At 37.6% G+C, this 24,805-nt stretch overlaps 1 protein-coding gene across 6 annotated transcripts in view; it reads left to right on the plus strand.

The window, feature by feature from the left end:
* The window catches only part of CPEB3 (cytoplasmic polyadenylation element binding protein 3), a 218,800-nt gene that overhangs the window by 74,222 nt on the left and 119,773 nt on the right, over positions 1 to 24,805 (plus strand). For 4 of the 6 annotated variants that reach the window (XM_023546925.2, XM_064269571.1, XM_023546924.2 and 1 more), the window contains one exon: positions 14,900 to 15,059. In XM_023546925.2, the coding sequence (XP_023402693.1) occupies positions 14,900 to 15,059 (160 nt within the window). The remainder of the gene's footprint in view (positions 1 to 14,899; positions 15,060 to 24,805) is intronic. The other 2 variants (XM_064269572.1, XM_023546926.2) reach the window with 1 other exon arrangement.

Here is a 24,805-nt window from a genome sequence, read left to right on the forward strand (position 1 = left end):
ATAGGGGACGTCTACTCTGTCCTGTAATGTTGCTCTGAGTCAGAATCAACTTGACAGCAGTGGGGTTGGTTTGGGTTTGATTGTTGATTAGTAAGAGGAGAAAGGTTCTAGGATGTGTTGAAGGGATGTAGGGCATGGTAAGTGAGGCTAAACCTTAATGAGGTTCAGATGAGCAAGGATGTACACAAAAATGCTTTATGAGCTGCAGCCAAACCCGTTGCCCTCCGGTTGATTCTGACTCATAGCGACCCTACAGGACAGAGTAGAACTGCCCCAGGGGTCTCCAAGCCTATAAATCTTTACAGAAGCTGACTGCTACATCTTTTTCCTGTGGAGCAGCTGGTGGGTTCGAACCTCTGACCTTTCAGTTAGCAGCCGAGTGCTTTAACCACTGTCCCACCAAGACCCCTCTATGAGCTGTCCAAAAAAAAAAAAAAAAATGTTGAGTCAATTCTGACTCATAGCCACCCTACAGGACAGAGTTGAACTGCCCCATAGAGTTTCCAAGGAGCGTCTGGTGGATCCAAATTGCAGACCTTTTAGTTAGTAGCTGTAGTGCTTAACCAGTATACTACCAGGGTTGCTGCAGAGTATAAATAAATAGGAGGAAATTAGATTATTTGTAGCCTGAGTATGCTGGAGAGTGACTATTTGCAGGTCTAGCACAACAGATAAATATTTCTTCCCAAACCCCCAAATACCAGGGAAAAGATTTAAGGCTGCAAAAAAAAAAAAGTCTTTAAAATACAGTAGGACTTTTTTATGGTAGAATTTTATTTGGAAATTGTGTACATTCACACACAAATTAACCTCATGCTGTCCTGGAGAAAGGGTTTGCTAAGCCACATCCTTACTGTAATAGTTTTCCAGGATTTGGTAACATAGAAACAACTGGCTTTTTACAAATAAGTGTTATTTATTTACAGGTAGATTATAGCCTATATATCGTTCAAAGAATCTGTTCTTGGGTCCTACTCCAAAACCATTAGATCAAAATTTCTTGAGGGATTGGTCCTGGCTTCTGTGCTTATTTAACATGTCTTCGTACTTCTGGCCTCTTTTCTGGAAGCATTTTTTACCCCTTCCTCATTTATGTTCCTCCAATTCCCAGCACATAGCTCTGTCATTGCATTTACCTCGTTATGTAATAATTGTCTGTATCTAGACCACTGGTTTCTTGTGGCAGGGGCTGTGCCTCACTTATTTTTTATCTTTAATGCCTGGCATATTATAAATTCCCAGTAAACATAAAGATGTGGAATAAATGAAGAAAGAATAAAACAGCCCTCAGCACACTTGGCAAAATTTTGTTAGCACTAACATTTGAAAGTAATAAAGCTGTTCTTTTTAAATATGTTTTGTGACGTAGACATTTCAGAAATTCTAACTGATCTTTCCTTAATCCAAATTACAAGTAATCCCCGATTTATGACAGAGTTCTGTTCCAAGGACTCTGTCATAAATCGATTCTGATATAAGTTAAACATCTAAATTTTTTTTTTTTAGTTTTCATTATTGCCTTTTTTTATCAGTATCTTTATAAATTCAATCTTTATTTGTCTTTGGAGATTGGACACATTAAATATAAACTTACAGATATATTTTAATACCTACTTATATATTATCGATAAGATGTTAAAAAAAAAAAACCTAAACAGACGGTCATAGTGTGGTTCATCGTAACTTGAATACATGGTAAGTTGGGAACTACCTGTATTACATTTTACTTTACGATCGCTAAGTACTTTTAGGAGAAACAAATAGAATGATACAGGCTTTATTTTAAAGTGGCCTTTTTTTTAAATCTTGCAGATATCAAATATTTTAATACATTTAGATGTGTTGTAAAGTTATGTATCTTAAACGTGGTAACATTTAAATAGAAGATTACTTTAAAGACTTACAAATGTTCTTTTCTTCCTGGCCTGCTTACATACCAATTAACATGTTTGGTTAGCCTTCTTCAAAGACACCTGATTTGTATTAAGAACTGTAATATCTACCTTACAGGACAATTGTAAAGATTAGATGAAATAATCTAAGTATTTAGCACAGGGTGTGGCATATGTTAGTCACATATTACTATGGTAGCTGTGACTTAATCAGTTCTACAAGACTTGTTATGAAAAACAATATACGTGTCTGTGTCCTTCTCGCAAGAGACAGGTTGATAGCTATTACAAACCAGTGTTATCTTATGTCAGGGATGGATTGGCATAAAGAGGGCTAGGGAATAAACCTGTATAAATTCAAAAATTAGAAAGCTTTAAAAATGGTTAAGACATTTTTGGCTTTGCCCATACTTTTTGGCTACTTAAGCAATCCATTTTTATTATTGACCTCCTTTAAGGTATGTGTTCTCTGTTCGTCTGGAATCAGAATTGTACAGTAAATTTGCGATGCAGGTTTTTTTGTTTTGTTTGCTTCTTTAACCCTTCTTTCACTAGAAGAGAGGGGCTTGGGAACTGAGAAATAGAGACTACGTTTCTGTTCATCAACTTTGAGCTAATTTCATCAACTTAGAGTTTCTTTGGTACTTACCAGATTCCTTGCACAAAAATACACACGCATATACACTGGTGACCTCGCCAGTGGTGGCCAGGGAGTGACAGTGCCGTGCTCTAGTCCATAGCTGTGTCTGCACTGGGCTGAGCATCGCTTGTTGGTTTCTGAAAAGGGGAACCCTAGACAGCTGCTGGCCCAAATTGGCACAGTTGTTGCTTTCATTGCTGTAGGACTATTTGCATAAAAAGAGCTGGGTTTTGCTGTTCAGTTCTTAAATACAGAGGTCATAGAGGAAAACAGGGGGCCACAGCAGAAGCGTTCACGTCGCGGCCCCTGTCAGATTCTGGTGAATCTGCGAATTCTGCTACGCATCTCCTCACCTAACCTCTCAAGTCAGACATTGATTGAAATGAACAACAGTGGGGCAGACTTGTGTTTATGAAGATAGGCGTCTTTCACGGCCCAGTGATGCTTCTGGGTAGATGCTGGAGCATGTCGTTATTAAAATGTGCCCTGGTTGTGAACGGGATGAGCTGGGTCTTCCAAGGACAGAGCACATGGCTGTAAGATAGCAATCTCTGGATAAAAAATTCATCAGAAGCAATGAGAGACATGAGAAGATGCTGTTTGTAGGCAATATGGCTAATAACTGCTTATAGGTCCCTGGAGGAGCATTAGAGACGTCCTTAGAAATGTAAATGACGCATGATTGTGACCATGGATGGCATTAGTTATTTGACTGGCAGCAGGGTTGCCCTTTGAGGAATACTATGTCTGGTTTAGGTTTAATTACCTCTGTCCTTCAGTGATTCCTGAATAGAAGAGCTGGAGTCAAGACTGCCTACCTTGAATCAAAAGGTTTAAGAAAGTTATTAGGTCTTATTTTATACCTTAAGTAGGTAGCAGCATAGTCCCTGTTAAAACCTTAGAAATGCTTTTATTTTTTAATAACAGCTTTATTGAGATATAATTCACGTACCATAAAGGATACCAAAACCCTTGAGTTGATTCTGACTGATAGAGACCCTATAGGACAGAGTAGAACTACCTCATAGGGTTTCTAAGGCTGTAATCTTGATGGAAGCTGACTGTCACATCTGTCTCCTAAGGAACGTCTGGCGGGTTTGAACTGCCGACCTTTTGGTTAGCAACCAAGTGCTTAACCACTGCGCCATCAGGGCTCCTTTTTAAAGTATACAATGCAGTGGTTTTTAGTGTATTTACAAAGTTGTGCAGTTGTGCATCAGTCACCACTAATTCTAGAACATTTTCATCACCTCAAAAGAAATCCCCATACCCTTAGCAGTCACTCTGTTTCTTCTTCCCCCCAGCCCCCAGCCCCAGACAACCACGAGTCTTCTTTCTGTCTGTATGGATTTGCCTATTCTGGACATTTCATATAAATGAAATCATACAGTATGTGTTCATTTGTGACTGGCTTCTTTCACTTAGAATAATTGTTTCAAGGTTCATCAAGTTGTAGCATATATTAGTACTTCATTTCTTTTTATTGCTGAATAATATAATTATATGGATGTACCACACTTTGTTTATCCACTCACTAGTAGATGAACATTTCTAGTTTTTAGAAATTATGCATAAAGTTGTTTAGTGAAGTGTTTATAAACATTTATGTGCAGGTTTTTGTGGAGATACGTGTTTTAATTTCTTTTCGGTAAATCTTTAGGAGTGAGATTGCTAGGTCATATGGTAAGTGTATAACTTTAATAGAAACTGCCAAACTGTTTTTCCGAAGTGACTGTATTGTTTTGCATTCCCACCGGGAGTTTTTAAGAGTGCTGGTTTTTCCTCATCCTAGTCATCATGTGGAATTTTCAGGGGTTTTGTTTTTGTTTTTTAAGCCATTCGAATAGGTATGTAGTTCTTTGTTTGTTTTTAAATGAAAATCTTGTGATATGAAACAATCAGAAGGTCAATTTAAATGTGCAGCAAACCTTTACTGAATGCCTATTATGTGCCAGGCCCCTTGCTCGGTGATGAGAATAGACAGAAATAAGACGCATTTCTGCTCCCTTCGAACTTACAGTTTACTGGGGTTGTCAGACATATAAAGAGTAATTATAATGTACCAAGTTAGTACCAATTACCTGGAGTCAGGATATTGGACTGGGAAAGAGCGCCCACTACACCTGGAAGTGGTCACTACTGGGAAAGGATTTTGACCTTTGTGATCGGTAAAAAGAATATGAGGAGCTACAGGCACCTTTGCATAATGTTCCAAAATAGGTTTTGGAGCGCGTAGGAAGGATTAAGTTCCTCCTCATTATTACCACCTTTATTTCCGCTTAAGCAGTCAATGCCTAATAAGCCGTTTGGGATAATATTCTGCTGGTTAACGACCCAGTGATTTAGGGTGATACCAGCTAATCACTTTCAAAATGTACTTACGCACAATAACCAGGGAGAAGAGCAACTTTAATTTTTGCAGCGCTTTGAAGCCTGTTCTTTGGATTATCATTGTAGTCATTTTTTTTTTTCCTTTCCGTATCCTTCTTAGGCCTGTCTTATTTTTCTACCTATTACCTAGTACACTACCAAAGTGCATTTAAAAAAAAAGAAAAAACCCATTACTGTTGAGTTGATTCTGACTCATAGCGGCCCTCTAGGATGGAGTAAAACTGCCCCATTGGGGTTTCCAGTGAGTGGCTGGTGGATTCAAACTGCTGACCTTTTGGTTAGCAGCCAAGCTCTTAAGCCACTGTGCCAATAGATCTCCCTAAAGTGTATGATCTCTTCTTTTTTAAAGTGCATATGTATTTAGCTATAAACCATTTTCAGCAGTTAACAGCGGCAACAGTTGACATTTGTACTTTTTTGTCCAGTTGACTTCTCCAGCCTCTGCTCTGCTGGGTCCAGTCTCCATATTGTAGGGCCATTTCAAGTAAATAAGGTGATTCCAGGAGCCATGTTTTCCTATATCTGATATAAAAACCCGTATACTGGGCCTCTTATCTGACCTGCCTGGCAAACCAACAAGAAGAGCTGTAAAAGGAAATTGGGGATTGGGAGCACAGGGAGACACTAGGTGAAAATTGCTAGGTTGTGCTTCAAGTTGAGTCATGCTCATCTAATTTTTGAGCATTCCTCAGAGCAGATGAAACCATCTTGTTTTTTAAATCTCTTCAGAACCTTAGTTAACTCAGTTTGCTTTTATGCCACTGATAAAAAAGCTCAAGTAATTGGAAATGGTTATCCTCTTGTTGTTAGGTGCTGTAGAGTTGGTTCCGACTCATAGCAACCTTACAGGACAGAGTAGAACTGCCCCATAGGGTTTCCAAGGAGCGGCTGGTAAATTTGAACTGCCAGCCTTTTGGTTAGCAGCTGTAGCTCTTAACCACTACAACACCAGTCATCCTCTGGAAGAAAAATATGGGGGAACTCATTGTAATTTTTCTTTGTATATCCTAATCTCATTCCAGGCTATGTTGAGAATTCTTTTTGTGTGTGTTGTTTTGTTCAATATTTATATGTACTATTTTCTTTGGCACAATAATGCCACAACATTTCCTCTCTTTTTTTTTTTCTTAATTTTGCTTTAGGTGAAAGTTTACAGAGCACATTAGTTTTGCATTAAACAATTAATACACAAATTATTTTGTGACGTTGGTTGCCAAACCCTGCGATGTATCAACAGTCTCCCCTTCTCCACCTGGAGTTTCCTGTTTCACATTGTCCAGGTTTCCTGTCTCTTCTTGCCTTCTCGTCTTTGCTTTTGGGTTGGTGTGCCCGTTAGTCTTCTATATATGATTGAACTACAAAGTATGTTCCTCATGTGTGTTACTATTTCCCATATTAAAAAAAAAACCAAACCAATCCCATTGCTGTCGAGTCAATTCTGACTTACAGCGACCCTATAGGGCAGAGTAGACCATAGGGTTTCAAAGGAACAGCTGGTGGATTCTAGCTGCTGACCTTTTGGTGAGCAGCCAAGTTCTTAACCACTGCGACACAGACCTGTCTAATCTTTGGATGAAGGATGAACTTCGGGAGTGACTTCAGTACTGAGTTAAAAGGATGTCTGGGTGCCATACTCTTGGGGTTTCTCCAGTCTCTATCAGACCAGCAAGTCTAGCCTTTTTTTTTTTTTGTGTGTGAATTTGAATTTTGTTCCACATTTTTCTCCAGCTCTGCCTGGGACCTTCTGTTGTGATCCCTGTCAGAGCAGTCGGTGGTGGTAGCCACGCACCATCTAGTTGTTCTGGGCTCACCGGCTGGTGGAGGTTGTGGTAGTTGTGGTCCTAAGCTGAGAAGTTTTGAGAATTCGTTGCATGGAAGATTGGGTTTAACAACCATTTTAAAGAATATTAAAATTCACTACAGGTGCTGATCAATTATTTTTTTCTGAGGACAGAAAAGGAAGAAAGTTTTCAACTTTGTAAGGACTTTAGGTTAGATATAAAGAACATTTGCTTGCCACTGAGAGACTAAAGGCGAGTATAGAATCAGGTTTTCCAGAGGGCTACAAATGGCCTCGTTTGGGATGCTTAAAATTTACCATTGACTGAAGGACTTGATACTTGCTGAAGAAGGGATGAAAAATCTTCATCTGAAAAGTTTATTTTTTCCTTACCCTCAGGTTAGTGACATAGGCTTTCCTTTATTTGGGAGAGGTTTTAATCTTAAGGCAAATGCATGTTAAGTTGATCAATATTACAGTAAAATTCAATTTGATATAGGAACCTCGTGCTTTTGATAGATTTTGACAAATAAAAATTGTAATTGGTTTAGAAGAGTCAATTTCTAGACTTCTACTTTGTGGTACTGTCTTAGTTGTCTAGTGCTGCTGTAGCAGAAATACCACAAGTGGATGCCTTCAACAAATAGAAGTTTATTCTCTCACAGTCAAGTAGGCTACAAGTCCAGGTTCAGTGCATCAGCTCCAGGGGAAGGCTTTCTCTTCTTGGCTCTGGAGGAAGGTCCTTGTCATCAGTCTTCCCCTGGTTGAGGAGCTTCTCAGCATAGGAATCTCAGGTCCAGAGGATGCACTCTGCTCCTGACACTGCTTTCTTGGTAGTATGAGGCCCCCCCTCGTCTCTCTGCTCGCTTCACTCCCTTTTATCTCAAAAGAAATTGGCTTAAGAGACTATCTAATCTTGTAGATCTCATCAATATAACTGCTGATATAATCCATCTTATTACATCATACTGATAGGATTTACAACACATAGGGAAATCATATCAGATGATAAAATGGTAGACAATCATACAATACTGGGAATCATGACCTAGCTAAGTAGACAGATATTTTTTGGGAACACAATTTTTTATTTTTTTGATGTGCTTTAAGTGAAAGTTTACAAATAACTCAGTTTCTCATACAAAAATTTACATACACCTTGCTATATATTCCTAGTTGCTCTCCCCTTAATGAGACAGCACACTCCTTCTTTTCACTCTCTATTTTTGTGTTTATTCTGCCAGCTTCTGACCCCCTCTGTCCTCTCATCTCCCATCCAGACAGGAGCTGCCCACATAGTCTCATGTGTCTGCTTGATCCAAGAAGCTCATTCCTCACCAGTATCATTGTCTATCCCATAGTCCAGTCCAATCCCTGTCCGAAGAGTTGGCTTCGGGAATGGTTCCTGTCTTAGGCTAACAGAAGGTCTGGGGACCATGACCTCCAGGGTCCTTCTAGTCTCAGTCAGACCATAAGTCTGGTCTTTTTATGAGAATTTGAGGTCTGCATCCCAGTGCTCTCCTGCTCCCTCAGGGGTTCTCTGTTGTGTTCCCTGTCAGGGCGGTCATCGGTTGTAGCCAGGCACCATCTAGTTCTTCTGGTCTCAGGCTGATATAGTCTCTGGTTTATGTGGCCCTGTCTGTTTCTTGGGCTCATAATTCCCTTGTATCTTTGGTGTTCTTCATTCTCCTTTGCTTCAAGTGGGTTGAGACCAATTGATGCACCTTAGATGGCTGCTTGTTAGCTTTTAAGACCCCATAGGCCACTCTCCAAAGTGGGATGCAGAATGTTTTCTTAATAGATTTTATTATGCCAGTTGACCTAGATGTGGGCGACACAATTTAGTTTATGGCAGATATGTAGAAATTTTATATTACTACTCCCTTGTTTGTTACTCCCATTGAATATTCATTATTGAATATCCTATCTGTCCTTTGAAGGAGCCCTGGTGGTACAGTGGTTAAGTGCTCAGCTGCTAACAGAAGTGTCAGCGATTTGAACCCACCAGCTGTTCTGTGGAAGAATGATGTGGCAGTCTGCTTCCATAAATATTTACAGCATTGGTAACTCTGTGGGGCAACAGTTAAGCATTCGGCTACCAACCAAAAGATTGGCAGTTCGAATCCACCAAGCTGCTCCTTGGAAATCCTGTGGGCAGTTCTACTCTGTGTGTGTGTGTGTGTGTATTTTTAAAGATCTTAAAGAATACATGACATGCATATATATGTGTGTGTATTTTTAAAGATCTTAAAGAATACATGACAAATGTATATGGTGGTTCTGAAGAGGATGTAAGAAGGCAGGATTGGAGATGAGAGTCAGAGATACTAATATGCTAATTTGTGTGTGTGTGAGAAGAATAGGTTCATCTCTTAGTTATGTAATTAAATGTCCATTTTAAAATAGGTAAGTCCTGCTCATTACCTTCAAGCAGTGTTTATAGTGTGGACAGGGAATTGAGATATTTTCAAGTAACTTATACTAAGTATAAAAAAAAAAAAGTATACTAAGTAGGAAGTAGGGGCATTAGGGTAGAAATGCAGAAATCACTGATTTCACGGCCTAGTCCTCTTTTATGCTTTGGATGTATTTAACTTTGAAATGTCTTATCCATTCATATGTTAAAGCCATATGATAAAATAGAAAAACCTTCTGTCAGGAATTCCTCCTCTTGTTTTTCTATATTATTTTATGACTGTGTCTATCTTTTTCCTAGCCCCTTCAAACATCTATCCACCTAGCCCCAGTCTGATTTATTTTTGACTCGCTCTGTCTGTGTCCCTTTCTTCCTCCGTTGCTCATGGGACACATGCAACTGACCAGTGTGGAAGCCTGATAGTGTTATGGGTACGGACTTCAGAGTCGTAGGCCAGGGTCCACATCCTGATTTCTGATCAGCTCTGTGACTTTGAGCAGTTACATAACCTTTGTGAGCCTTCCTTTTTTCCTCTGTCAAATGGAGATAATGCCTATCCTGCAAGGTTGTGATGAGGATTGAGATCATGGCTGTAAAACATTTAACTTAGCCCAGTGCCTAGCGCATAAGAAGCACCATGATTAATTTTATTGTTTTGTTCCAGAGCTGCTTTTTCTCAGATGTTGATGGCTCCTTGCAGCTTCCCACTTTGTATCTCTAGGAGAGGAGATGTCTAGGGATAAGCCAGAGAGGGTAGAAAAAGGTACTGGATTCCTCTCCCAGGAAAAAGGCAGGTGAATGGGATAGGTCTGGTAGAAGCAGTCCTGGGGATATGCTGGAGGGTAGTTCAATCTGCTTTGTTTGGTTAACTAGTTATCTGTTGAACAAATGTGGTTGACCAAGGTGCTTGAAGGTTCAGTTTGCCTGTCTGGCAGGGTGGGGTCAAATAGTCCCGTCTAGGACGATGTTCAGAAAAAACCCTGGTGGCATTGTGGTTAAGAGCTACAGCTGCTAACCAAAAGGTCGGCAGTTCAAATCCGCCAGGTGCTCCTTGGAAACTCTGTGGGGCAGTTCTACTCTGTCCTGTAGGGTCACTATGAGTCGGAATCGACTCGATGGTAATAGGTCTGGTTTTTTTTTTTTTTGGTAGAATGATGTTAGGGATTAGGTTAAAGGGATTAGGTTGTGAAAAGGATTTAAAGAGGGAGGGAGTAGGAGGAAGTCAGAAAGGCAGCATAGCAAAAATCCTTAAGAGCACGGTCTTTGATTCTACTAGGTTTGAGGCCTGGCTGTACTACTTACTAGCCCTGTAACCTTGGGCCGCTTTGTCTCTTTAAGACTTAACTATTTAATGTATAAGATGGGGATAAAAGTTACCTACCTTATAGAGTTGTGAGGTAACGCAGATAGCATGCTTATAATAGTGCCAATTTGTATTAAGTTCTTGATAAATGTATTTGTATTAAGTCAAATTGGATAAGAAAGAGGGCAGGGCTAAAGAACTGTGCAGTGGGGGTGGGCTGCCTCTATGTATGACTGACTGATAACTGTCATGGGTTATCTTTCGAGAAAAAGAGTTGATGATGGGATATGCATTATTTACAAAAGTTCTAGTACTTCCTGGCATGTTTGCTTGTTTAAAAAAAAAGTTTTCCTTGTTTTCTATGTATCGGGGAACAAAGCTTATAAAAAAGATTTAAAAGTGTAGTTGCCACTTCTGACTTTTGTTGTTAAATAATAAGTAGCGGCTTAGATTTCTCTATACGTAATTTCCATTGATGAATTTCATAGCAGATTTTTCAGTTTTTCTATTCTTTGTTCTGTTCCTTGAAGGGTTCCTGGTTAATCAGTTATTTCAGCAATGTTTACTACTTGTAAAACAAAAATGATTAATAATATGGGGCAAATATTAATTGTTGAGGCATAGAGTCAATTTTAATGGGTAAATAAGTCTCAGAGGACTGAAGTTCAGTTAAGAAGCCTGTGCAAATTCTGTCATGCCTTTCACGTGTCATGTGTTTTACCTGTTCATTAGTGAATCCTGTTAGGTTAGCATCCATGAACCTCTAGGTTTTAATATATGTTCCAGCACTCTGAGGTCGCATTGCAGGAGTCTCTTTGTGTTCTCCCTAATATTACAGTAGCTGCCACTGTACTGATGCCTTTTTTGTACATTCTGTCATTTAAGTACTGAAAATAAACATAATGTGGTTATGTTAGAAGGGTTAGAAACTTGTTCAAAGTGACAGTCTAGTTAGTGGCAGAGCCAAAGTTTGAAAATCAAACGTCTAATTTCAAAGTTTGTGCTTTAGGTTTCTGCTCCTGGGAACATCAGATATTTACAGGAAATGGGAACTAGCTAGGTTTTGGTTTGCTACCTTGGGGTTTAACATAAGTGACTCCATCTTGGGCCTAGTATAGTCATGTTAACACCATCAGCTGCCTCTCTAACCCACAATCAATTGGAGGACTGCAAAAATGACCCTTGGCAGAGTAGCCAAGCTTGTTTATTTCTTGCTGTTATCTTGCTCATTTCTTCCCTCATTTTACTGCCCCATTTTATAGAACAGAATCACAGGCAGAAAGGCTTAACGTGAAGAATCATCCAGTCTAAAAAAAACCAAAAAACCAATCCCATTGCCATTGACTCTCATAGCAACCCTAAAGGACAGAGTAGAACTGCCCCATAGGCCTTCCGAGGAGCGCCTGGTAGATTTGATCTGCCAGCCTTTTGGTTAGCAGCCATAGCTCTTAACCACTATGCCAGTAGGGTTTCCTCATCCAGTCTAGTGGCTCTCAAATGTAGCCAGTCCTAAGAATCAACTGGAACACTGATTTTTTTTTATATTATGGTCAAGTGGGTTTGGATTAGAGCCCAGGGACCTGTGTTCTAACCAGCTCTACATATGATTTTGATATTCTGACAGATTTGGGAACCACTTTAGGTACATGAATCCTCTCTCACAATGCCCCCTCCAGTTTTCCTGACAGGTAGTCTTCTAATCTCTGATACCCTCTTGTGACAGGGACTCACTTGTATTTTTTCAGGACTATCATTTCATTAATAGAGGCAATGCTATGCTTCTATAGATGCTTTTATTAACTATTACATATGGATTGGATTAGTTTCTTTGGATAAATTTTTATACTCCTTAGGTATTGGCTTTGAGGTATTGGCTTTGAAAGGTATTGGCTTTGAGGTCAGATCTGGGTTTTAATCTTCTCTGAGCTCATCTTCCTCATGGGTAAAATGGGTATGTTATCTATCTTGAAGAAATATTTTAAGAATTAAACAAAATGAATTTTCCTGCCTGGAAAGATTTTTGGATGCATTCAAACAGCCATTTTTTATAGTTTCCTCACCTCATCAGCCTGTTCTGAAACAATTCCAGGTTTGCAGGGCTTTAGTTCAAAGTGTAGTTATGATAGGAGGCACCTAGACACTCATTCTGGGGTTGCCAGTATAAGAAATAGGTTGTCGTTTAGCCTCCTCATCAACATACTCCTTTACCCTCTGGCTTTTTCTTTGGACAAAGAACGCAATACCTCCTATGGGGACAGATAAGCCATTTCTGGAAATTCAGCTTTACTACTAAAGTAACTGGAGTTTCCACTGATAAACCAAAAGCAAAGCAAATGAGCTGCAGGAAGACCTCAAAGGTAGAAGAAAAGACCTTCTTGAATTATATAGAAACCAAAGTGGAGAACCAAAGAAAACATTCCATGTCTCTTTCCTGGATAAGAAAGAAATGTGACTGTTGAATGTTAAAAGGGGGGTGGGGACGGTGGGGGAGGGTGAAGGTAGAAAGGGGCATGGCAGGAAACTAAAATGTTGAGTACTTGCCCTTTGGCAAACACAGTGTGAATAAATACCTAAGTAATCTCGACCAAATTCTCACAGGTAAGATCCCCATTTTACCAATGAGGACACAGACAAAAAGAACTAAGACCAAGCCTCATAGCTTGTCAAAAGGCAGGTCTAGATACAAACCTGGGGCTCTCTAGCATGTCATCTGAAAAACAAAAAAATTATAATATGCATAAACACACATTTTCTCCAAGGAATGGATGTAACTTGGTTTCCATAGTACACACGTATGTATTTTTCTGTTGAAACACCTGTCACACTCTTATTTTAGTTGGTATGTCTCCCTCTACTAGTTCCTTGCAAGTGGGGGTTATGGTATGTCATTCATCTCTGAATCACCAGGCCTAGTGGGGAGCTGGACCTCAACTTGTCATTAAAGGTTTGTAGAAATGAGATTTCTGTCTGTGGCATTTGAAAACATCTCTGCCCTCCAACCCTGCTCCCCTCTCTGAGATTAAAAAAAAAAAAAAAAAAAGTATAGAACTGTAAGGGATATTAGAAACCATCTAGCTCAGCCCTCTCGTTTTTATAGAGGGAGGAATTTCAGACTGAGTGGAAAGTTCGATCATGATGTACCCAAAGAGTCTCAACTGATGAGTACCATAGTTGTTCTGTCACCCTTGTCTCCTGTTACCATTCAGGGCTCTTCTTAGAACCTATATATATACACACTTCATTCACCCATTCATTCCATAACCTTCTGGGTTCCTAGCACTGAGGAAATGCCACCTTCCTTTTTTTCTCTTTCTGCCTCCTTGGATAAGGTGTACGGCTAAGCTTTGCAGTAGCCAGAAGAAAACAGCTTTCTGAGACTTTCAGATTAACCCAGAAAATGGTTACTGTAGCCCAGGAATTTACCTGTTGTATCAAAAAAAAAAAAATTTTTTTTTTTTATCCCTTTTTTGCTCATCTAGGCAGTCATCCTATTATTCTGTTGTCCATAGGGGAGGATAAGTGATTATTTGCAAGACTGACTAAATTGTTCAAGACCATGGAAATAATCTCTCATTGCTATATTTTGATTCAGTTTAGCTCTTTAGGTATATGTTAGTCTTGATTGTTTTCCTTAAGCAAAGGCAAACTAGATCTGTTCTGTAGTATTAAGTTAGGCCACAAGCTGTATTCCATTTGGGCTCAAATACTAAGAACAGTTTGTAGGTAATGATTTGTTGCAGGCTTGAGTGAAATGTGATGGAACAATTATTTTTTTCCTTCACTTAGTTTGCCTTAGCTCTCTATTTTCAAAATGTATTTGAACCTAACATCATGAAAACACTACCTTGGGTTAAATCTTTCTCACGTAAGTGCTTTTCAAAAGGTAATTTTAGTACTTTGGACACATTTTTGTTTTTAAAAAATGTATCTAATGGATGAAACTTATCAGTCATAAATATTAAAGATTCACAATTAAATGATATTGGAATTACAGTCACCTTTTGATTTTTTTCTGGAAAGTGATTTTGTTTGTAGGTTGAGAATTCTTAATAATGGTCTTCCTCTGGGGAAAAAAAATCTATTCATTTGTACCACAGTGAGGTTAAAGGGTGGATGGCAGAGGGCAAAGCTAACTCACTTGATTCTGTTCCTTTTGAATTTGTGTTTTTAGTTCATATGGCAGAAAGTCATTCTGCAATAATGGGCCATATCCATTATAGAATATTGGGAAAAAGACGTGATTTTATTTAATTAATTATGGAAACGTATTAAACCGACTCGACAGCAGTGGGTTTTTGGGTTTTATTAAACTTAATGTTGCAAGTCATTATTATTAATGAAAAGAATAACTGTGTTGTTAGAAATATTGGTAACTTTCATTCATATCCTCGAACTGTGGCGGGAAGCAAGGAATATGGTGTTAATTTTATTAAGTAATTTTATGTGTCATCTTATTGTTCTGTGTTTTTATTTTTAGGACCGGAGTAGGCCCTATGACACTTTTAACTTGCACTCGTTGGAGAACTCCTTAATGGATATGATAAGGACTGATCATGAGCCTCTGAAAGGTAAACACTACCCTCCCAGTGGCCCACCAATGAGTTTCGCTGATATAATGTGGAGGAATCATTTTGCAGGTTAGGAATATTCATATGTCCATTCCTTGCTTGGTGTTTTGAACAAAAATCAGCTTTTTAATGTGATTTTTTTGTTTGTTCGTTTTTGTTTTCTTTGCTTTTGTAAAGCATTGTGGAATGTATTTAAAGTTGATTTTTTTTTTTTTAAACCTGTGTTCTGCTACCTAAGATAATCAAGGCTGATTGCTTTAATCAATAATGTCTGGCAGAAGCATGTGTTGGGTAGTTGAGGTGAAGGTTAGAGCATGAGGCCAGAAGCCAAGTTTTCTGAGGTTTGTGCATTTGGAATCCTCAGCTGAATCTGGATGCTTCCTTTAAGTATAGGTATACTGCAAGGAAGTATGTGACTCAGTAACTAGTCTCCAAAGACCACTGCAGAAAACTTCATACAAATGGATTCCATTCATAATCACTCTCCTAATATAGGAAATATAACTATACAGACCTAAAAGCAGCCAACAACCCTCTGTATTCCCCAAAGCTAGAACACAAGGAAAAGGGTTTTTTTTTTAAAAAAAACAAAACCAACAAGCACTACACTTTATCCATGTTTCAGCCCTACCATTTTTTGAAATATTTTTTTATGGTTGTAAAAACTTTCTTTTTTTTTTTTTAATGACATGGAGACTTAGACTCTGGTGTAACCTCATCTCTTTATAGATAGGGAAACTGTGAGTTTATAGAAGTCACCTTATTTGTTAGCAGTGTAGCTAAAACTAGAAGCTGGTCTCTAAACTTCCCGTTCTCTGTACTTTCCACTTCACTGTCTCTCTTTCTTTTTTTAAAATACATGATTTTATTTATTTTGTTGTTATTGAGAATATACACAGCAAAACACACCAATTCAACAGTTTCTACATGTACCATTTAGTGACAATGATTAGATTCTTTCAGTTGTTCAACTGTTCTCACCCTCCTTTTCTGAGTTGTTCCTCCACCATTAACATAAATTCACTATCCCCTAAGATTCCTGTCTGATCTTTCAAGTTGCTGTTATCAATTTGATCCCATGTAGATAGTTCTTAAATGAGTATAATGCTAAAGGCAGATACTTTTTAACTAGTTAAGCTAAACTATTGTTTGGTTTTAAGAAGATTTCAGGGGCTATTTTTGGTTTAAGGTTTAAAGATTATCTCAGGGCAATCATTTCAGGCATTCATCCAACCTTCACGGCTCCAAAAAGTCTGGAGTCCATGAGAATTTGAAATTCTGTTCTGCATTTTCTCCCTTTTGATCAGAATTCTTCTATGGAATCTTTGGTGAAATTGTTCACTAACAGTAGCTGGGCGCCATCCAGTTCTAGTCTCATGGCAAAAGAGGCAGTTGTTCATGGAGGTAGTTAGCCACACATTCTATAACCTACCAAGAAAAGATTTTAAAGTGTATAAATGTTTTGTGTTAAGTATACCGCAGAAAGTCACAGAGTCAGCAATATTAGGACTTCCTATTTTTAGAGCCCCTGTAAAGTCAGGAGACATGCTGATGTTGCAGCTATAATTTCAATTAGTTCTTTTTATAGGATTTAGGACTTTTTAGGGGCCCTATGATATTTTAAAACACTGCAAAGAAAATTATCTGTGGAAATATCTACTCCACTTGGGTTTAGGGTCTAAATATCTGAAAACTGTGAAGAGTTAGCCACACAAATGCCCATTTTATATGGCCTCCCATGTCCTCAGGAGCTGTGAAGAATTTGATCCCTCTGGTTCTCTCCAGGCCTTAATATAGGGTGTGACCGACTGAGAACGCCTGACATTCATTGCCTCAAGCTACACCAGAAGTGCATTTCATTTTCTTGTCATACTTATGATTTTCTGCTGCTTCCCTCAATTTCCAGTGAAAATAATGTAGTTAACAGGCTACTGAGGAAATAAAAGATTTTAGGAAAAGTCATATCTTAAGGCCTTCAGAAGTAGAAAAAAATAATCTCTCATTTATTCTTTGTTATATTTAGTTACTGTTACTGTCTTTCTCCAGGTAAAAGATTAGGGTACATGATAATTTAAAGCATATTTCACTTGGAAACGAGAACGGTGTTGAAAACCCCGATGATATTCACAGCCTGTTTTGTGTTTTTAGTATCTTCTAAGGCTTCGTTTGTCTTGTTTCTCTACCACAAATAGCTATAACCTGTTGCTGTTGAGCTGATCCCGACTCATAGCGACCTTATAGGACAGAGTAGAACTACTCCATAGGGTTTCCAAGGAGTGGCTGGTGGATTTGAGTTGCCAACCTTTTGGTTAGCAGTGAAACTCTTAACCACTGTGCCACCAGGGCTCCACAAATAGCTATAAGCCTCTTCTGATGAATATATTCAGTCCCTTTTCCTTTTGCATACCTGTTTTTTCTTAGTCTGTCCTTCTTTCTTTTTTCTAGCATTAAAGTTTATGAAAAGGTCTTAGATTATAGTCTGTAAAATTATTATTCTAAATTTTGTGAATATTGTTTTAAAAGCAGAAGCTATTGTGCCTGGTTGAGAGTAGTAGTAGCAGTGTAAGGAGAGACCTCACTATGGGCTAAATGTTATAATACCTTATTCCATTTGTGATGGCCTTTTTTATTGCATATCCAACTACCTCTGCATAGATTTCTCCAATACACTTGCTAATACGAGGATTCATCGATAAAAGCCTGCTGTGCTGTACTTACAATATGTCATTATAAGTTGGAAGGCACTTAACTTGTATGTTTTTACAGCCTCAATATGTTTGCAACTTTCCAGTTCATCATACCACCCACAGTAGTTTCCTATGAAAGGGCACCTTCCTTGTAGTTAATTTAATCATCATGCCATTGTACAGGTAGTCCCCAACTTAAAACAGGGTTCCCTTCTGACTACCCCGTTGTAAGTCGGTTTTGATGTAAGTGGAATGTGTAATTTTTTTTTCATTATTATTGCCTTTTTTTATCAGTATCTTTATAAATCCGATTTTTGTCTTTGGATATAGTCATGGAAGTGATTACATCAGCAAGTTCCATATTGCAACCATTGTATGTAGTACGTGTTACTAACGATAAGTTGTACAAAAGGTAAAAAAAAAAAAAAACCTAACAGTCTTAAGTGTGGTTAGTTGTAACTCAGATAAGTTGGGGACTATCTGTACTCTGGTTAGGGTGTTTGAATTTCCTGCTTCCCATTTGCAGCTGGGAGACTTTTAGATCTGATTTGTGGGACCACATATTTGGTCCTTATTACTTCTACTAACATAGTTAGAATGCTGGGATTTAAAAAATTTTTTTTAAATAATTTTTTACTTTAAATAATGGAGAAAAATTTAAGAACAAAAAGGTACTTAAAAAATGAAATGTGATATGTGTCCTTTATTTTTCTATTTTCCACATAATAAACATTATCCATGTTTTTACCTGATCTTTATAAACATAATTGCCCATTTTATTGATGGGCCTTAATTTTAGATATTTAGGTTTTTTCTCCATTATAGGTAATGCTGTAATGGACTAGTTCCTGTACATAGTTTTCCCATAAGGAAAATGTACCATATTTTTTGCAAGTAATGTGCCCACATAAGCAATATGCCCACACACATATAACACGGACAGTGTGCTTAGGAAAATAACAGGTGAGGGGGTTGCACTGTTTGTGAAAACGTATAATACGTGTGTTGTTTGCATAAAATACGGTATATATCTAGGTGTATTGAGCTCTAAGAGAAGGATGAGACTAGGAGCCCTACCATATGCTGCTCCATTCCAATTTTCCTTCTACCTTCAGCGTCCTCTTCTCCCACCTGAACACAGGAACATTGTATTAAGGTCTCAAAACACATTATAGTGTAATGTAAAAAAAAATTATTTTAGTGATACACACACAACAAAGCATACAGGATTTCATAAATTTCTACATGTACAGTTCAGTGACATTGATTACAGTATTCAAGTTGTATAACCATTCTTGCTATCATTATTTAAATTATTGTAATTGGATTTTTGTGTGTGTGTGTGTTTTTCTCTAAGGATCATTTTTCTCTTTTTCTTTAGAAAAAACACATTTTTTGCTCATTGTGAGAAATTCTAATAGTACACAAAAGGACAAAAGGGGAAGTAAAATCACCTGAGACCCACTACCTAGTGATAACAAAGGTTATTATTTTTGTTAACATCCTTTCAGACATTTTTTATTTTCTATATAGCAGATTAAATTTTAACTTAACCTTTCTGACTTTTCAGTCCTTCAGACCTGGGTTTGAATTCTGGCTTTGCCTGTAGTTGGCCATTGACCTGGATAAAATAGTTAACTTCTTAAAAACCTCAGTGTCCTTATAAATAAAACAAAGCACCTACTTCATAGAGTGGGTGTGAAGATCAAATAAAGTCCCTGGCACTGAAATCTGCTTCACTCTTATCTATAATTTTTTGTTGGAGGTGGTAATGGTGTGCCTACCGCCTGGCCTAGGTAATAAATTAAACCTTTATTTCCATGCAGTATTTACTTCCTCCCAACTGCAGCTAAATGTTGAAAATTTTCAAATGTAAATTGTCAAAATTTTGTATTTGCCACAGATAACTCGTGGTTATTGAAGGATAAATATACTATCATTTTGAAAAACCTCCTAAAGGAGAAAGGAAAATAACTAAGTTATGTTGGCTCTCCAAAATTGTGTATCCGAATAGTGTAAAGAAAATGTAGTAGTAAAGTAGAATATCAAAATAATGTAGAATAAAGTGAACATGGTGAAATGAGTTTTCATAGGAGTAATATTTCATCTTAAAAATGAATTCAATAAGAAATCCACTTTATTCCATGTTCTCTTGATTCAGGAAAAAAAGGCAGTTAGCGGGAGAGATTACAGCAACAGGAAGTTTAGGAAGTAATGAGGCTTCTATTTGAGTGAAGTAAATAAGCTTTAATAGTTTTTCAACCATGTTTGCACTATACTAGGTCAGCCTTGAAGATATTTGCAGGAAATTTAAAAAGATTCCCTACCCCCTCCCCCATGATAAAAATACCATGTAATACAGAAAAAAATAGAGAGAGAGAGGAAAAGTCAAACTGAACTTTCTTCAGAGCACACTGAAAAATGTCTTCTGCAGTATGGATCAGATTCCAGAAATCTTACTTAAATAAATATTGGGCTGAAAAAAAATTTTTTTTTTTTTTTTGACCTCTTAAAGATCTCAAACTACAGTTCTTGGCTGTTAACAGATTAGCATTGTGATAATTTCCTATTGTCTCTGACCATATCTGGGTAGCTCTTCCTTTTGTTTGTTTGAGAGGATGCCTCCAAGAGAGAAGGAAGATTTTGAGAAGGGTGATGAACTAACGAAAACTATTCCTTATTCCTTTTCTAAGCATAGAAATACTTGGATTAGCAGAGTGAGACCTGGGTGGGAGGGATTATTCCCTGCTCTGTCTCATTTCTAGCGGATTGAAAGGTAATCCAGCTTTCCTCATAACTATGGGAATTAAGAGAATCTGGCATTGGGAGAACTCAGAACCCTGGTGGTACAGTGGTTAAGAGCTTGGCTGCTAACCAGAAAGTTGGTAGTTTGAACTCACGAGCTGCTTCACAGGAGAAAAATGTGGCAGTCTGCTTCTGTAAAGATTTATAGCCTTGGAAATCCTGTGGGGCCAGTTCTACGCTGTCCAGTAGGGTTTCTATGAGTTGGAATCAACTTGAAGGCAAAAGGTTTGGTTTTAGCTTTGGCATTGGGAGAGGTAGGATAAGAGAAAGGAAAAAGGATCCATGCCTGTACGGTTCTTACTGCTATCCCCACACTTGCCACTAATGGTAAGGGTCACCTACCCAATGGGGAGCCCCTGTGAAAACCCAGAGCCGTTAGGTCTGATTAATCATACTCTTCCTTAGGATTAATATTCAGAGAGGACAAAGGGATGAGAGAGAAGATTGATAAGGAAATACCAACCACAGTACACCGTGTGGCAGGCATCTTGGCAAGACCCTCTCCCTCATCCCATACAGTCTTCCTCTTACAACACAAGAGAAGACCTGGCTGACTACTTGGGGGTAGAACCTGATGAAACTTTTTTTTTTTTTTTTAATATATTTGAATTTTCTCTTCCTTCACCATTCATGAAACTGAGATTTGAAAAACGAAAAGAGCAGGTGTCAGTTGAGGACTGATATTGATGAGTTTGCTTTTCAAGTATATACTGAAAGGGTGTGAAAAATTAACTATGTTCCAGTAATGGTGCTTTAAAACATTTAAATTGACAGGAAGTTTGGAAGGGATAATGCCACTTTTTTGGTGTTACAGAGGCATTTTTCATTATTCATCACAATATAAATTTAGTATTATGGGGCCTTTCACAAAATCAGCCCCTTTTTGTGGAATGTTGAATTCCCCTTGTTTTAGAAAAAGTGTACCTTCGTTACATTTGTTTACTTGTCTGTTCCAGAAAAGTAAACTGTCCCTTTATTTACTTTTGTAGCTTGAATTGTTGATTCAGTTTACTTTGTGTTCCTTCCCTTCAGCCCACATCAGTGTGTCTAGTGTAAGTTAACAGATTCCACAGACTGTTAGGAGACAGGCTCTGAGTCATCAAGAAGTGTTTATTCTTGTCCTATACATCTTTGAGGGAGGGGGGGACAGTAGATAGAAATTGATTTTTTTTATATATGTATTTTTTATTTTTCCATTAATTTGCCAGATAATCCTTTAAATGTGACATTGTACTGTAATCACATATAGTTTTGAAAGAAAAAGATTGTACCTGGGTACTACCTTCAGAAATTAACGATTTAATTGGTCTGGAGTGCAACCTGGAATGAGAAAAATCAGGCAAAAAGGAATTACTTGCTGAAAATTATCCTCTACTGGTACATGAAGAAACTAGGATTTGACCTTAGGCCAAAGGGCACAGCTTTTGTTTATGGGTAATTTGGAATGTATTTAGAATATTATAGTACCAAAGTTTTATCATTTTTCCTTAAAAGGGATTTAAATAAAACATTTTACTGTATTATTATATATAATATTACATCTCGAATGTATCACAAAGTTTATAGAGAAAGTTGGTGGCAAATAGAATCCAGTAGAATGTGCATTTTACCTATAATCCTTTTTGGAACACAGCACTCACATTCTGTTATGTGAAGCTCTCTAAAGTACTTGGCTTTTGGAGCAAAGGGGGTGGTAATACATTAGTTTTTCCCTATCTCATAACATATTGCAGAAGTGGGGAGGTGACTTTCATACCCCATTTAACAAAAATACCAATTTTTATTCTGGATATATAAAACCATAGGTTTTAGTTGGGCTCTGAAACTTTGAATAGCAGTAGAGGTAGTTTTTTATAAGTAACCTTTTCAATACTGGTGTTAGTTGAGCTTAATGAGACTTTACAGTCTGAATAACCATATGTAACTTTATTCTTAAGCCTCTCCCTCTATCACCTCCCACTCTCATTTATCAGGCCCCATGCGGTGGAGAAAGTGGGACGCAGCCTCAGATTTCCATAGCATCATTTAACTCAGTAAAACCAAGTATGCCTTCCAGTTTTCGAAACCTTATATTTTACACTATACTTACAAGATAGCTAGCTGACAAGAACAATTTAAAAATAGCAGACCATGGACAGGTGACAAAATGTCATGCTGGCAGCACCAGACTGCATTAACAAAAATCACCAGATGTCACACACTTGATTCTGTTTTCACAGCTGATTAAACAGCAGTATTTGTTGGGCAAAACGAAGAAAAAAGAAGCGGCCTCATCTGAATTTGGAATTAGCTTCTCCTTTGCTGTTAAATATTTTCTCTCCCCTCCAAGATCCTCTAACAGCTGTTAACCTTAAGACACACAATATATTAAGTAAAAAATATATATATATGTAAACATGTATATAAAATAATTCAAATTTCAAACAAGAAACCTTTGCACATTGTTGTTGTTGTTGGGTGCTGCCGAGTCAGTTTTCGACTCATAGTGACTGGTGTGACAGAGTAGAACTGCCCCATAGGGTTTTCTAGTCTGTAAATTTTTTTTTTTAATCTGTACAGCAGCAGATCGCCAGGTCTCCTCCCGAGGAGCTTTTTTCAATGTTTAAGTGCTTGGTTAGCAGCACTTAACCATAGAGCCACCAGGGCTTCTCCTTTACACATACAAACTCCCTAATCTGGAAGACTACAATCAAAATGATAATGGCAGGTATCTTTGAGCTGGTGATCTTGTTTTTTATATTCTTCCATATTGTCTAATTTTTCTCCAATGGAAACCAAAAAACCTAGTGCCATCGAGTCGATAATATTGCATTTTATATTCTACACAGTTTTTGAAGAGGCATAGAAACTAGCTTAAAGAAGCCATAAATGATTTTACTAAAAAAAAAAAAAAAAAGTGTGGGGGTGGGGGAAGAGGCATTTATTTGGAAAAAAATTATATTTAGATAGTTGGCTCTGATGGATCTGGTGTTGACCTAGAATTTCTTATAAAATCTTTTGTTGATGCCTCTGGTGAAAGAGGCCAAAAGAATTAGAGAGAACCATCAGGAAAGGTAAAAGGCTCCCTGCTTTTCAGCAAGTAGTGAAGCATTCATCTGCAAAAACACTGCCAAGGCTCTTGTTTTGCTGCATAAGTAAGACTGGGTTGGAAGTAATTGGTGTGGGATAAAAAATAATAGAGGGCAATAATTAGAAAATGACCAAGCTTCCTTTAGTTTCATCTTCCCAGGCTGAAAAGTCCTAAGACCTCATGGAAAGGGGAAAGAAGGATCAATGTACTGAGAGGGGCACCCCTTTAAGTTTGGGAAAATAAGTAGTTTCAGAACCATACAAATATTATTATATGATGTAGTAGTTATAAACTGCATAGTTCTTTAAGTGTTGTAGATACAGAAACTTGAATGAGGATAAGCTTAATTTGAACTTCTTTGGTTTCCTTGTATTACCTTTTATGAATCTAGAATGTTTAGGGGAGATTCCTAACTTTTTAGAAATTATACCCTCTTCTGATATTCCCTGGTTAAATATTGATGAGACCTTTTGAATATGCCATTTCTTTTAGTTCTGATAGACAGTGATTTTAAACTCTTGATGGCTATTTACTGTTAAATTCAAATACTTCACAATATGATGAAAGCTGATTTAGAGTAAATCACATTCAGTCCTCATAGATGTTTGAACTTGGTGATAATGAATTCAAATAAGATCTTCATTATTTGAAAACAAAGGAGAGAATACTGATATAGCTAATTGAGAGCAGAATGTAAATTCTCTCTATTGAGTTAAAACCATGTTCGGGTAACAAATTTTCCTATATTAAGTTCTGATGAAGGTGATGGTAGAAGATGGTACTCATTATGTATGGTGTAGACTATAATTTTCAGGGACTCTAAAAATGACTTAAAAGAATGACTTAGGAGCTAGAAAAAAGGAAAAGCGCATAGAAAAATTACATATGTAGATACATTGTTGTTAAGCAATGCGATAGTTTTTGAAACTTAGCTTCTAGTAAATATGAAAAGGTCTGTGAAATCCATAAAAATAAAACAGGGAATTTTATTTTTTAGGAGAGGATTCTTTCCTAATATGATAATTTTTCTATTTAAAATATATTCTAAGAAATAATTTTACTGTATTTCAAATACTAGCAGAATAATCTCCATAAAACTAGAGATAGATATACTGTCTTCCTTCTAATAAACCCACTGCCATTGAGTTAATTCCGACTCATAGTGACCCCCTAGGGTTTCCAAGGCTGTAGATGTTTGTGGAAGCAGACTGCCACATCTTTCTCCCAAGGAGCTGCTGGTGGTTTTGAACTGC

Source organism: Loxodonta africana, chromosome 16 (genome assembly GCF_030014295.1).
Source record: "Loxodonta africana isolate mLoxAfr1 chromosome 16, mLoxAfr1.hap2, whole genome shotgun sequence".
Lineage (NCBI taxonomy): Eukaryota > Metazoa > Chordata > Mammalia > Proboscidea > Elephantidae > Loxodonta > Loxodonta africana.